Raw genomic sequence first — 13,739 nt, 5'->3', positions numbered from 1 at the left:
ACGATATGGTATGATTGCCAATGAGACAACTACCCACAAAAAAAAACAAAATGACACAAACAGTAACAACTATAGATCACTGTACTGCCTTCAACAATTATTATCAAGATGTGCTCGATGACGTTGCTTGAGAATGAGTAAAAATAAATAGTGTTCCTCCCTTTATTTTTACCTATTTGAAATAAAAAGTCCTTGGTAAATGTAATAAGAATTAGTTATTTTAAAACTAACCCAAGAATGGAAACAAAGAAATATTTTCTTAAAACAATGTAATATAGAAAAACTAACCCAAGAATTAAAACATTGAAAAATATTCAACTCATAACTATAAAATACATGAAAATTGAGAATCATTACATTTTCACGATGCAAGTTTTTGATTATTTTAATTTTCTTACAGGATGCACTATTAAATGTTATGGACAAGATATCTGATCAGATATCACATACAGATGTCAATAAAAGTGAACCGGGTAAAGTAGAAAATATGGTCAAGTGAGTATAACATAACAGTGAACCGGGGAAAGTAGAAAATATGGTCAAGTGAGTATAACATAACAGTGAATCGAGGAAAGTAGAAAATATGGTTAATTGAGTATAACATTAAAGTGAATCGAGGAAAGGAGAAAATGTGGTCAAATGAGTATAACATTAAAGTAAACCGGAGAAAGTGGAAAATATGGTCAAGTGAGTATAACATTAAAGTGAATCGAGGAAAGTAGAAAATATGGTCAATTGAGTATAACATTAAAGTGAATCGAGGAAAGGAGAAAATGTGGTCAAATGAGTATAACATTAAAGTAAACCGGAGAAAGTGGAAAATATGGTCAAGTGAGTATAACATAGTTCAGTGAACCGGGGAAAGTAGAAAATATGGTCAAGTGAGTATAACATAACAGTGAATCGAGGAAAGTAGAAAATATGGTCAATTGAGTATAACATTAAAGTGAATCGAGGAAATGCGAAAATGTGGTCAAATGAGTATAACATCAAGGTAAACCGGAGAAAGTGGAAAATATGGTCAAGTGAGTATAACATTAAAGTGAATCGAGGAAAGTAGAATATATGGTCAATTGAGTATAACATTAAAGTGAATCGAGGAAAGGACAAAATATGGTCAAATGAGTATAACATTAAAGTAAACCGGAGAAAGTAGAAAATATGGTCAAGTGAGTATAAAATGAAAGTGAACCAGGGAAACAGAAAATATGGTCAAATGAGTATAACATAACAGTGAACCGGGGAAAGTAGAAAATATGGTCAAGTGAGTATAACATAACAGTGAATCGAGGAAAGTAGAAAATATGGTTAATTGAGTATAACATTAAAGTGAATCGAGGAAAGGAGAAAATGTGGTCAAATGAGTATAACATTACAGTAAACCGGAGAAAGTGGAAAATATGGTCAAGTGAGTATAACATTAAAGTGAATCGAGGAAAGTAGAAAATATGGTCAATTGAGTATAACATTAAAGTGAATCGAGGAAAGGAGAAAATGTGGTCAAGTGAGTATAACATTAAAGTAAACCGGAGAAAGTGGACAATATGGTCAAGTGAGTATAACATAGTTCAGTGAACCGGGGAAAGTAGAAAATATGGTCAAGTGAGTATAACATAACAGTGAATCGAGGAAAGTAGAAAATATGGTCAATTGAGTATAACATTAAAGTGAATCGAGGAAAGGCGAAAATGTGGTCAAATGAGTATAACATCAAGGTAAACCGGAGAAAGTGGCAAATATGGTCAAGTGAGTATAACATTAAAGTGAATCGAGGAAAGTAGAAAATATGGTCAATTGAATATAACATTAAAGTGAATCGAGGAAAGGACAAAATATGGTCAAATGAGTATAACATTAAAGTAAACCGGAGAAAGTAGAAAATATGGTCAAGTGAGTATAACGTTAAAATGAATCGAGGAAAGTAAAAATATGATCAAGTAAGTATAACATTTAAATGAACCAGGGAAAGGTGAAAATATGGTCAAGGGAGTATAAAATGAAAGTGAACCAGGGAAACAGAAAATATGGTCAAGTGAGTATAACATAAAAGTGAATCGGGGAAAGTGGATAATATGGTCAAGTGAGTATAACATAAAAGTGAATCGGAGAAAGTAGAAAATATGGTTAATTGAGTATAACATTAAAGTGAATCGAGGAAATGCGAAAATGTGGTCAAATGAGTATAACATCAAGGTAAACCGGAGAAAGTGGAAAATATGGTCAAGTGAGTATAACATTAAAGTGAATCGAGGAAAGTAGAATATATGGTCAATTGAGTATAAAATGAAAGTGAACCAGGGAAACAGAAAATATGGTCAAGTGAGTATAACATAACAGTGAACCGGGGAAAGTAGAAAATATGGTCAAGTGAGTATTACATAACAGTGAATCGAGGAAAGTAGAAAATATGGTTAATTGAGTATAACATTAAAGTGAATCGAGGAAAGGAGAAAATGTGGTCAAATGAGTATAACATTAAAGTAAACCGGAGAAAGTGGAAAATATGGTCAAGTGAGTATAACATTAAAGTGAATCGAGGAAAGTAGAAAATATGGTCAATTGAGTATAACATTAAAGTGAATCGAGGAAAGGAGAAAATGTGGTCAAATGAGTATAACATTAAAGTAAACCGGAGAAAGTGGAAAATATGGTCAAGTGAGTATAACATAGTTCAGTGAACCGGGGAAAGTAGAAAATATGGTCAAGTGAGTATAACATAACAGTGAACCAGGGAAACAGAAAATATGGTCAAGTGAGTATAACATAACAGTGAACCGGGGAAAGTAGAAAATATGGTCAAGTGAGTATAACATAACAGTGAATCGAGGAAAGTAGAAAATATGGTCAATTGAGTATAACATTAAAGTGAATCGAGGAATTGCGAAAATGTGGTCAAATGAGTATAACATCAAGGTAAACCGGAGAAAGTGGAAAATATGGTCAAGTGAGTATAACATTAAAGTGAATCGAGGAAAGTAGAAAATATGGTCAATTGAGTATAACATTAAAGTGAATCGAGGAAAGGACAAAAAATGGTCAAATGAGTATAACATTAAAGTAAACCGGAGAAAGTAGAAAATATGGTCAAGTGAGTATAACGTTAAAATGAATCGAGGAAAGTAAAAATATGATCAAGTAAGTATAACATTTAAATGAACCAGGGAAAGGTGAAAATATGGTCAAGGGAGTATAAAATGAAAGTGAACCAGGGAAACAGAAAATATGGTCAAGTGAGTATAACATACAAGTGAATCGGGGAAAGTGGATAATATGGTCAAGTGAGTATAACATAAAAGTGAATCGGAGAAAGTAGAAAATATGGTCAAGTGAGTATAACATTTAAATGAACAGGGGAAAATGGAAAATATGGTCAAGTAAGTATAACATTGAAGTGAACCGGGGAAAGTGGAAAACATGGTCAAGTGAGTATAACATTAAAGTGAACCGGGGAAAGTAAAAAATACGGTCATGTAAGTATAACATTAAAGTAAATCGGGGAAAGTGGAAAATATGGTCAATTGAGTATAACATTAAAGTGAATCGAGGAAAGTAGAAAATATGGTCAATTGAGTATAACATTAAAATGAATCGAGGAAAGGACAAAAAATGGTCAAATGAGTATAACATTAAAGTTAACCGGAGAAAGTAGAAAATATGGTCAAGTGAGTATAACGTTAAAATGAATCGAGGAAAGTAAAAATATGATCAAGTAAGTATAACATTTAAATGAACCAGGGAAAGGGGGAAATATGGTCAAGTGGGTATTACATTAAAGTGAACCGGGGAAGTGGAAAATATGGTCAAGTGAGTATAAAATGAAAGTGAACCAGGGAAACAGAAAATATGGTCAAGTGAGTATAACATAAAAGTGAATCGGGGAAAGTAGAAAATATGGTCAAGTGAGTATAACATTTAAATGAACAGGGGAAAATGGAAAATATGGTCAAGTAAGTATAACATTTAAGTGAACCGGGGAAAGTGAAAAACATGGTCAAGTGAGTATAACATTAAAGTGAACCGGGGAAATTAAAAATACGGTCATGTAAGTATAACATTAAAGTAAATCGGGGAAAGTGGAAAATATGGTCATGTGAGTATAAAATGAAAGTGAACCAGGGAAAGTAGAAAATATGGTCAAGTGAGTATAACATTAAAGTGAACCGGAGAAAGTGGAAAATATGGTCAAGTGAGTATAACATAAAAGTCAATCGGGGAAAGTAGAAGATATGGTCAGGTGAGTATAACATTTAAATGAACAAGGGGGGGGGGGTGGGGGGGGGGGAATATGGTCAAGTAAGTATAATATTAAAGTGAACTGGGGAAAGTGGAAAACATGTTCAAGTGAGTGTAACATTAAAGTGAACCTGGGAAAGTAACAAATATGGTCATGTGAATATAACATTAAAGTGAACCGGGGACAGTAGAGAATATTGTCAAGTGAGTAATACATTAAAGTGAACCTGGGAAAGTGGAAAATATGGTCAAGTGAGTATAACATTAAAGTGAACCGGAGAAAGTAGAAAATATGGTCAAGTAAGTATACCATTTAAGTGAACCGGGAAAATTAGAAAATATGGTCAAGTAAGTATAACATTAAAGTGAACCGGGGAAAGTAGAAAATATGGTCAAGTGAGTATAGCATTAAAGTGAACCCGGGACAGTAGAAAATGATGTCGAGTGAGTATAGCATTATAGTTAACCGGGGAAAGTAGAAAATATGGTCAAGTGAGTATAACATTAAAAACCTGATTAAATAAATCATGTATACTTATTGTTCAAATAACTTTGACACAGGGTTGACATTTTTGTAGATGTTTATATTTATAATGAAGAGAAAATTCATAATCTTGAAGATAAGTATGCACAATATGAATATCTATTAGAAATTATTATAAATTAAGGAATGTGTCTCCCTCATGCAAAGCTTTGATACCTTTCATTGATTTGGCTATAATTTTTGGACCTTTTAGATTATAGCTCTTCATCTTTTATATAAGCTTTGGATTTCAAATATTTTGGCCACGAGCATCACTGAAGAGACATGTATTTTTGAAATGCGCATCTGGTGCAAAAAAATTGGTACTATTAATTTTATTACTACCACTAGGTCGTTGCCTCTGCTGGTGGACTTTAAGTCCACGGGAGTATCACCAGCCTAATAGCCAGTACTTCGGTACTGGCATGAAAATACGGATTTTTTTGTGTTATTAATATTTGCTGTTACAAAATATTAGAAATTATTATGAATTAAGGAATATTTCTCCCTTATGCAAAGCTCTGATTCCTTTCACAGATTTGGCTATACTTTTTGGACCTTTTGGATTATAGCTCTTCATCTTTTATATAAGCTTTGGATTTCAAATATTTTGGCCACGAGCATCATTGAAGAGACATGTATTGTCGAAATGCGCATCTGGTGCAAGAAAATTGGTACCGTTAATTTTATTACAAGATTTATTTTCGCAGTATTAAGGAATTTTTGCTTTCAATTCTTTTTCCAAAAAACGAAATACGAAAACCATTCGGACTATAAAGGGAACTCTGCTACAGGTATTGTGACGTTACATTCTCAATTATATGGTAAACATGATACGTTTACAGAGATATCCGGGCTTTTAAGAAGATCATTGTTCTGCACTGTCGGACATTTCTTTTGTTTAAAACCAGAGTTGTGTTAGCTACTGCCTAGTGTATTGATCGAAAAGAAGAGTGACTCTTGTATATATATATCAATCTTTTAGTGTCTGGTTATTTATTTTATTAATAGGACAGAAACCAGAGGTAGAATACTTATTAATAATTTTTGTGGGTCTCGGTCATTCTTTTATTTGTCTTTATTAATATTACTTGTACTGTTAAGTCAATTTCTTGAGATATGCTTTTGGAGTGACTCTGTGGTTATGTAAAACATCATACTTTGAACGACAAAATTATTTCATTTACTAATATTACTTTTACTTATGGATCTTGACATACTATGTATGACAAAACTATTTTATTCAATAAAACTACTTTTTCTGTTAAGTCTGTACTTATGTATCCCGTCATACTTTTAACCACAATTAATTTATTTACTATTATTACTTTACTGTTAAGTCTGTTTGTTTGTTATATCTACTTTACGTGACTGTGCAAGTATGTATGCCGTCATACTTCGAACGACTAAATTAGTTTTATGTCTACCTGTGCGAATTTCAAATGCGCAATTTTACACCAATAATGAAAACCTTTATCCTTTACGGGTAGACTTTACATAGATAAATTAAGTCGTAAAAGAAAAGCAAAATGAGTATGTTAAATTTGATGGATGCCTTTTTGAGCTTCTTCGTTACATTTGTTGTTTTTAAAGTGATATTAAGATGATAACACAATATTGACTGCTGTACCCTTATTTTTGACATTTTTACTCTTTGAGTATGTTTGTTTTGTTCATACATCGTTGACAATGTAATGGAATTTGATGCAACTGTCATACAAGTGAAAGGTTTAGCTAGCTATAAAAACAGGTTCAATCCACCATTTTCTACATTAAAAAATGCCTGTACCAAGTCAGGAATATGACAGTTGTTATCCGTTCGTTTGATGTGTTGATTTTGGATTTTCCTTTTTGAGTTTTCCTCGGAGTTTAGTATATTTGTGTTTTTACTTTTTCTTAAATTAAAATAAGTGTTTCATATTGGGGTAGCGACCTACAATTAGCCAATATATGCACAAGAATTCCGACAACTTGAGTCAGAATTGCGTAACCCTGAATTGGTTGCAAATACTGAATTTATTAAGCAAATTGTTTTGGAGCAGTTTCATGATTATATATCTTGTAGTTGATACACATTCTAACGGGATAAGCACCTTTGTTTACATTCACCACCCACAATACGAATACTAACTTAGCTGTTATGTCACAACCTGGATCTCAACGTTAGGATGTAATGAATATGTTAGATGCTGCAAGTAAATCGAACCTGCGACCTGATAGAATCTTTTCAGATCTGTGACAGGACAATCTATCGAAACAGAACTGACAAACAGTCCAATAACAATACAATTTAACTGAACTTCAATTATCAAGTTTCTAATTATATGCTTAAAAAGAGACCAAAATGACATAAAAATTACCAACTGTAGGTCACTGAACATTATTTAACTATAAGCAAAATCAAAACATATGTATATCATGAATATTTTAGTAAATTTCTATAACGTTTTAAATACCATTGCTGATAGACTTAGTTTCAGAAGTCTTTCAATCGAATGTTGTTCATTAAAATTCCGGTTGAGGTTTTTCTGTCCTTTTTGATAAATAGAACACGTCTTTGTATTTTCAGGTCACTTTTTGATTCGAGTTCCAATCTTTTGGATTTGAATCATGTACCTGAACGTCATACTGTAAAAGAAAAGGTTATAGTAGAGGATAAATCTGAAACTGAAACTGAAAATGTCAAACATGTAGAAGAAACAGAACCTGAACAAGAAGTTCCATATGAAAGCCCAGAAGAACAACAAGAAACACAAGTTAAAGAAACAGAGGCAGAAATCAAGGCGAGAGAAAAAAAGGTAAACCATCATTTATAAAAAATCGATACATTACAATACTCACATAAATCAGATTATAGAGAAGTATGGAAACTTCTTTAAGAATTTGCCAAAAAAACGAAACTGATTGTTTTCTACAGATTTTTATACAGTTGACCATATAAGTTATTAAAGGTACTTGGTTAATGATTTGATACGCCAGACACGCGTTTTATATACACAAGACTCATCAGTGACGCTTAGATAAAAAAAGTTAAGATGTTCAGAATTTTTTTAAAGAAATTTAAAGCGGTGTATTGTAGAAGATTTAACAAATGGGAAATACAAAAATAGGTAAAACAACTGTTTCTATGTTTCTAATTTTCTTACTGCTTATCCGTTATGACTACAATGACAGTTTAAGGAATATAACAGGAATTATAAGAATTTATTTTATTACAGAAAATATTTTTCTATTAAAATAAATGTTGATGACTGGCATGTAAAAATGAAGTAAGAAGTCGGTTTTGTATGTTTTGACCCGTGGGTCTTGTTATTTATATCTCAACGACACATTTATACTCATGCATCTAGATTAATTTTCTGAGAAACAACTGTTTAAAAACAATAAAGCCATTCAAGAGCACCAAGAGACATGGTGGTGGTCGTTTTGAAATATTTGTTTTTAATAACATTCCTCCATTTTTCAATTTTCATCATTTCCAAATTCCCGCGTTTTTGTCATTGTTCCCTTCATTTCATGCTAACATATTCATTACCCCAATAACGCTTTTTTTGCAAATTTTCCCATTTTTTCACCTTTTTATCTCTCTCTTTTCTAAAACCCCGGTTTTAAACAAATATTCCCTACCTCCTTATTTGTCAACACCCAATAGTACACACCACTTAGGTGTGTCAATTCTTTTGTTCATTATGTTATGTTTTCGTTAAGCTGCTTATAAGAGAAAGTGTAGAGAAAAAAACTATAAGCCGTTTTAGATCATAACGACCAAAAACTGTTAATCACTGATAGATTCCACAACTGCAAAAAATGTGTAACGATATTTCTCCACTCCTGACAGTTATCTTTTTTTTTACATTTAAAGCTTTTTAGATAATTTAAATTTATATTTTGACAATGGGGAAATGTCGTTATACACGAGTTATAGTGGTGGGATCTGTTTCTTTTTTGGTATTTTCTTTCCTTTTCAAAGACTTTAAGAAAGTTGTGTATATTTCGTGTGACGTCATCAGGCATGGTTGCATTTTTTCATGACGTAACTATAGAAAATATTTAGAATATTTAATGTCACAATTAAATGTCGATAACTAATTGTCCGAGAAGAGAGTTTTCAATAGTGAAAAGAAATATTTTTCTCAAACCGTTCAAAAAATGTGAAAATAGAACAAAAGTTTGAGAAAAATACCTGGCTTTTGACTGAGAATGATTTTTGTCACAAAATGTAGGACCCAGGTTTTCTGAGTTTTATTCCCAATTATGCATACTCTCATTTTTTTTATACGAAATTGAAATGGTCACCCTTGCGAAGCACCTTGAATCATCCTTCTTTTATGGTTGGGTTCAATCTTTAGTTCTGTGCTCTTTTTTGTGAACTGCTGTTTGTCTTTTATATTTCTTTCGTGGTGTTGTCAGAGTTTATATATGCTACTGTGAACGACATTCATTATCTTTTTAAAAGATCTATTTAAAATATAATTTGTTTACGGTGTATTTTATGGCAAACTTCAGATAAAAGATTAATTCCTTGAAAAATTTAATGTTTGCTTTTTCACGTTTTGCATTGCAAAAAACCATGTTCTCCATTGACCAGTGTGTGGCATAGTCAACAATGTGACGTTATTTTCAATTTATTTAATTGTATACTTAACCCAATACACGCATATTGATATAGATATATACATGATTCTATATTAGATCGAAAGAACAAAGAAGCTCCTTCACACAGTGGATATCATAGCTGATTCAGCACTTAAAACTCTGTCAGACGATGAACCCAAGACAATGGAATTCTCAACAAAGACTATGAATTTAGTAGTTGGAGTTTCCAAATTAAACAATTCAACAAATACTTCAACAGATATAAGCACTTCCAGGAAAATTGGTAACAAAACCGTCACTAGTTCCTTTAAACTACCACCAGAAATAAAAGAACAACTAAAAGAAGCTAGTAAGAATGGATTTAAATTTCAGGTATATTTTTGTGTAGATTTGTCCAGGCAGGAAGCAAAAAATACTTTTTTGCTTAAAAATATCTTTTCACTCTACCCGAAATTAAAACAAATTAAAAATATGCACTCATAAGGGCAGATACTTGTACTGAATTACTGAAAGGATGATATGTGTTGGGTTCAGTATTTTTGTGATTTTACTTTTTATTTATGAATGATGAATGGTGTTCCCTCGAAAAAGATGTAAGTGCTGTGTTAACATGTCTATTTCACGGTTTTTCCAGACAAAAATATTGAAATATTATGTTTTTTGGGCACATTTTTTATTTATATTGGTTGTGGTTATAAAGTAAATTTCAATTGTATATTTGGCAAGGGTTTTCTAATTTTTTTTTAAAGTGAATGAAGTTGGGATGACCTACTACAGATGTTTTTCTTAGACAAGAATCGAAGACCTCGGGACAAGTCGTCTGCAATTAATAGTTTCCTTTTTCTAATACACACGCTTTCCTCAGACAAGAATCCAAGAACAGGGAGACAAGTCGTCTGCATGCATTAATACTCCTTTTTTAATTATAGATGCTTTTTCTCAGAAAAAAAAATCTAAGATCTTGGGACAAGTCGTCTGCAATTTATAATTTCATTATGTATTAAAAAGGATTTCCTAATACAAGAATCCAAGAACATTCGGCAAGTCGTCTGCATACATTATGGTAGATTCATGGTATACCTCCATCTTAGATTGTACAATCACAGTACAAAAACCGGTCTAGTTATTTGCCCAAACCAGTAATTTTGGTAACAGATTTGCAATTTTGTGGTTAAACTGTTTATTAACTTGATAATTTATTGTATTATTCAAAATACTTTAACAAACATCAACCTTTTGGGTTTTCAAATCATTTTACTTAAATGAGCCATTTAAGGAAAGATAACTCTTTGAGAACAAAATTTATACTGCGCTAATAGGGATTTTTTTTATTTTTACTTGTGGCAAGAAAACAGGTTCGGTGACACCATGTTTTCTTTTTATTTTCTTCAAACATATTACATGTATTAATGTATTTCTCACAATAAATTATTTCTCACAATAAATTTCAAAATTCTATTTCATAGAATTTTTTTATGCACTCTTATGTGTTTTTTCATGAACAAATTAACCAAATGTAGGCAATTTTCAACGACTCATAGCTTGAAAAATAGCAGAGTGACCCTTACTTTTCATTATGTTTTTGAAAAAAGCATAGTAAAATCTTCATTTTTGGCAAATTATAAGAAAATTCTGTCTCAAAAAACATTTACTTATGATCTACCTTAATTCTCCTTTTTCTATTATTGATGCTTTTTCTCAGACAAGAATCTAAGATCTAATGGGACAAGTCGTCTGCACTTTATAATTTCCTCTTTTCTTACCCGCAAACGAAGTTGTCGGTGCCATATAGTTTTACCCTGGTCCGAAATTCCGTCATTCCGACGTCATCCCGTCATTCCGCAACAAACCATTATACATAGTTTTTTTCTTAACGCCTTCGGATCTTGGACTGATTTTTGGTATGTAAGTTAACCATGCATGAGTTACAGATCAAGTTAAAGTTTCGTCCCGCTCCTCTAATTTTTGCCGAAGTAACAGGTTTTTGGAATTTGAGAAAATTGTTGAAAATCACAGTTATACTACAGATACAGTTAAGTCGGCTTCATATCTTGACTTACATCTAGAAATTGACAATGAGGATTGGTTGAAAACAAAACTTTACGACAAAAGAGATGACTTCAGCTTTCCAATTGTGAACTTTCCATTTCTAAGTAGCAACATTCCAACAGCACCTGCAAACGGGGTATATATCTCCCAATTGATACGATATTCCCGTGCTTGCATTTCCTATCATGATTTTCTTGATAGATGGTTACTGCTCACAAGGAAGCTATTAAACCAAGAGTTCCAAATGGTGCAGTTGAAATCATCCCTTCGTAAATTTTACGGACGCCATCACGAGTTGATTGACCGTTATGGAATAACCGTTTCGCAAATGATATCGGATATGTTCCTTACGTCGTAACTACAATCTCCTTCCCTTTCATGAATATGATTTACCGAATTAGACTATTTACCGGCTTTGTAATCACATAAGCAACGCGACGGGTGCCAAATGTGGAGCAGGATCTGCTTACCCTTCCGGAGCACCTGAGATCACCCCTAGTTTTTGGTGGGGTTCGTGTTGTTTATTCTTTAGTTTTCTATGTTGTGTCATGTGTACTATTGTTTTTCTTTTTGTCTTTTTTCATTTTTAGCCATGAAGTTGTCAGTTTGTTTTAGATTTATGAGTTTGACTGTCCCTTTGGTATCTTTCGTCCCTCTGTTATATGGACTTTTCATCTAAACGCCTTCAGATATTGGGCTGATTTTTGGTATGTGACTTAACCATGATGAGTAACAGATCAAATTAGTTTTGTTCTGCTCCGCTAATTTTTGCTGAAATAACAGGCTTTGGACTTTGATTAATTATTGAAAATCACAGGTATACAGATTTTTTTCTATACACCCCCAGATTTTGAGCAGATTTTTGATATGTGAGCCTACTATCATGTTTGTGTCCACATGTGTAATTGAACTTGCAGATTTTTTGGGACGGGGCCATTCGTCTCGCTTTGACACATCTAGTATATTACAGAGGCTTTCAGACAAGAATCCAAGAACAAAGGAAAAATCGTCTGCATACATTTTTTTGGTTCTATTACAGGTGCTTTTCTCAGACAAGAATCTAAGATCTTGGGATAAGTCCTCTGCATACATTAATTCTTCTTTTTCCATTACAGATGCTTCTCTCAGCCTAGAATCCAAGAAATTTGGACAAGTCGTCTGCATACATTAATTCTCCTTTTTTCTACTACAAATATTTTCCTCAGACAAGAATCTAAGTTCTTGGGACAAGTCGTCTGCATACATATATTCTCCTCTCTCTATTACAGATGCTTTTCTCAGACAAGAATCTAAGATCTTGGGATAAGTCGTCTGCATATATATTTTCTCCTATTTCTATTACAGATGCTTTTCTCAGACAAGAATCCAAGATCCTGGGACAAGTCGTCTGCATACATTAATTCTCCAATGATTTCGCTAATTCTTAAGGATTTAAACCAAAAAACACTTGATGTAACTAAACTACCAAAGCCTATCATCATTGACATACCTATTGGAAGTAAGAATTTATAAACATCAGTAAAAAGGATACATGATAATGATTGGATGGGATCTGAACTCTTCTTTATACTTAATTATACAATATGTAGCTGTTTGAGTTAAACCAAAATATCGATGTCATTTACAGCACATTTCAGTCAGTATGTAGCTAATGGTAATATCTTTGGTTAGCTTGCTTGTTAGCTGAACCGTGAAGTCATTGTTAGGTAAGGTAAACTTCCCTCCTTTAATAGTAGCTTAGTCCTACAGAGATAGATTTTTTATCTGTTGGGCTAGTCTACTATTAAAGTAGGGAAGTTTACCTTACCTAACAATGACTCCACGGTTCAGCTAACAAGCAAGCTAACCAAAGATATTACCATTAGCTACATACTGACTGAAATGTGCTGTAAAACATTTATTTGTTATGAATTGGGCTGTAAATAATAGAAGATAAAGGTTTACAAATACGCCCAAAAACATATACTGTAACCACATTTATTTTCGCAATGAATTGTTTTGCGTTTTTTCCTTTCTTGTTTGATTTGCGGCTATTTAATTTCGCGATTTTCTAATTTACTTGATGTAGCATAATAAGGAAAGATACAAGTTTTAAATATTCGCGACGATTAATTTTGGCGTTATTAGTCATTTTGGGAAAATAAGTTAGAAGAGAACCTTGGGTAAATATTATTTTTCCTATCTAGTTGCTTAGAAAAATCAGAAAGACTGCGGTATTGGAATTACTGTAGAATAAAGGCAACAGTAGCATATTGCTGTTCGAAAGTGTTCTTTTGTATGATTAGAAAGGAATACAAAATCATAATAGGAGGGCACATTTGCCATGTTGTTAAGAATA

General features: G+C 32.5%; 1 protein-coding gene across 3 annotated transcripts in view; it reads left to right on the top strand.

Moving 5' to 3' along the window:
- The window catches only part of LOC134687076 (uncharacterized), a 124,197-nt gene that overhangs the window by 89,083 nt on the left and 21,375 nt on the right, over window positions 1–13,739 (top strand). For 2 of the 3 annotated variants that reach the window (XM_063547050.1, XM_063547048.1), the window contains 4 exons: window positions 401–495; window positions 7,326–7,554; window positions 9,449–9,724; window positions 12,746–12,899. In XM_063547050.1, the coding sequence (XP_063403120.1) occupies window positions 401–495; window positions 7,326–7,554; window positions 9,449–9,724; window positions 12,746–12,899 (754 nt within the window). The remainder of the gene's footprint in view (window positions 1–400; window positions 496–7,325; window positions 7,555–9,448; window positions 9,725–12,745; window positions 12,900–13,739) is intronic. The other variant, XM_063547049.1, reaches the window with a different exon arrangement.

Source organism: Mytilus trossulus, chromosome 10 (assembly GCF_036588685.1).
Source record: "Mytilus trossulus isolate FHL-02 chromosome 10, PNRI_Mtr1.1.1.hap1, whole genome shotgun sequence".
Taxonomy (NCBI): Eukaryota; Metazoa; Mollusca; class Bivalvia; order Mytilida; family Mytilidae; genus Mytilus; species Mytilus trossulus.
Note: the sequence above shows the minus strand (reverse complement) of the source record. Positions and strands in the feature narration are given on the sequence as shown.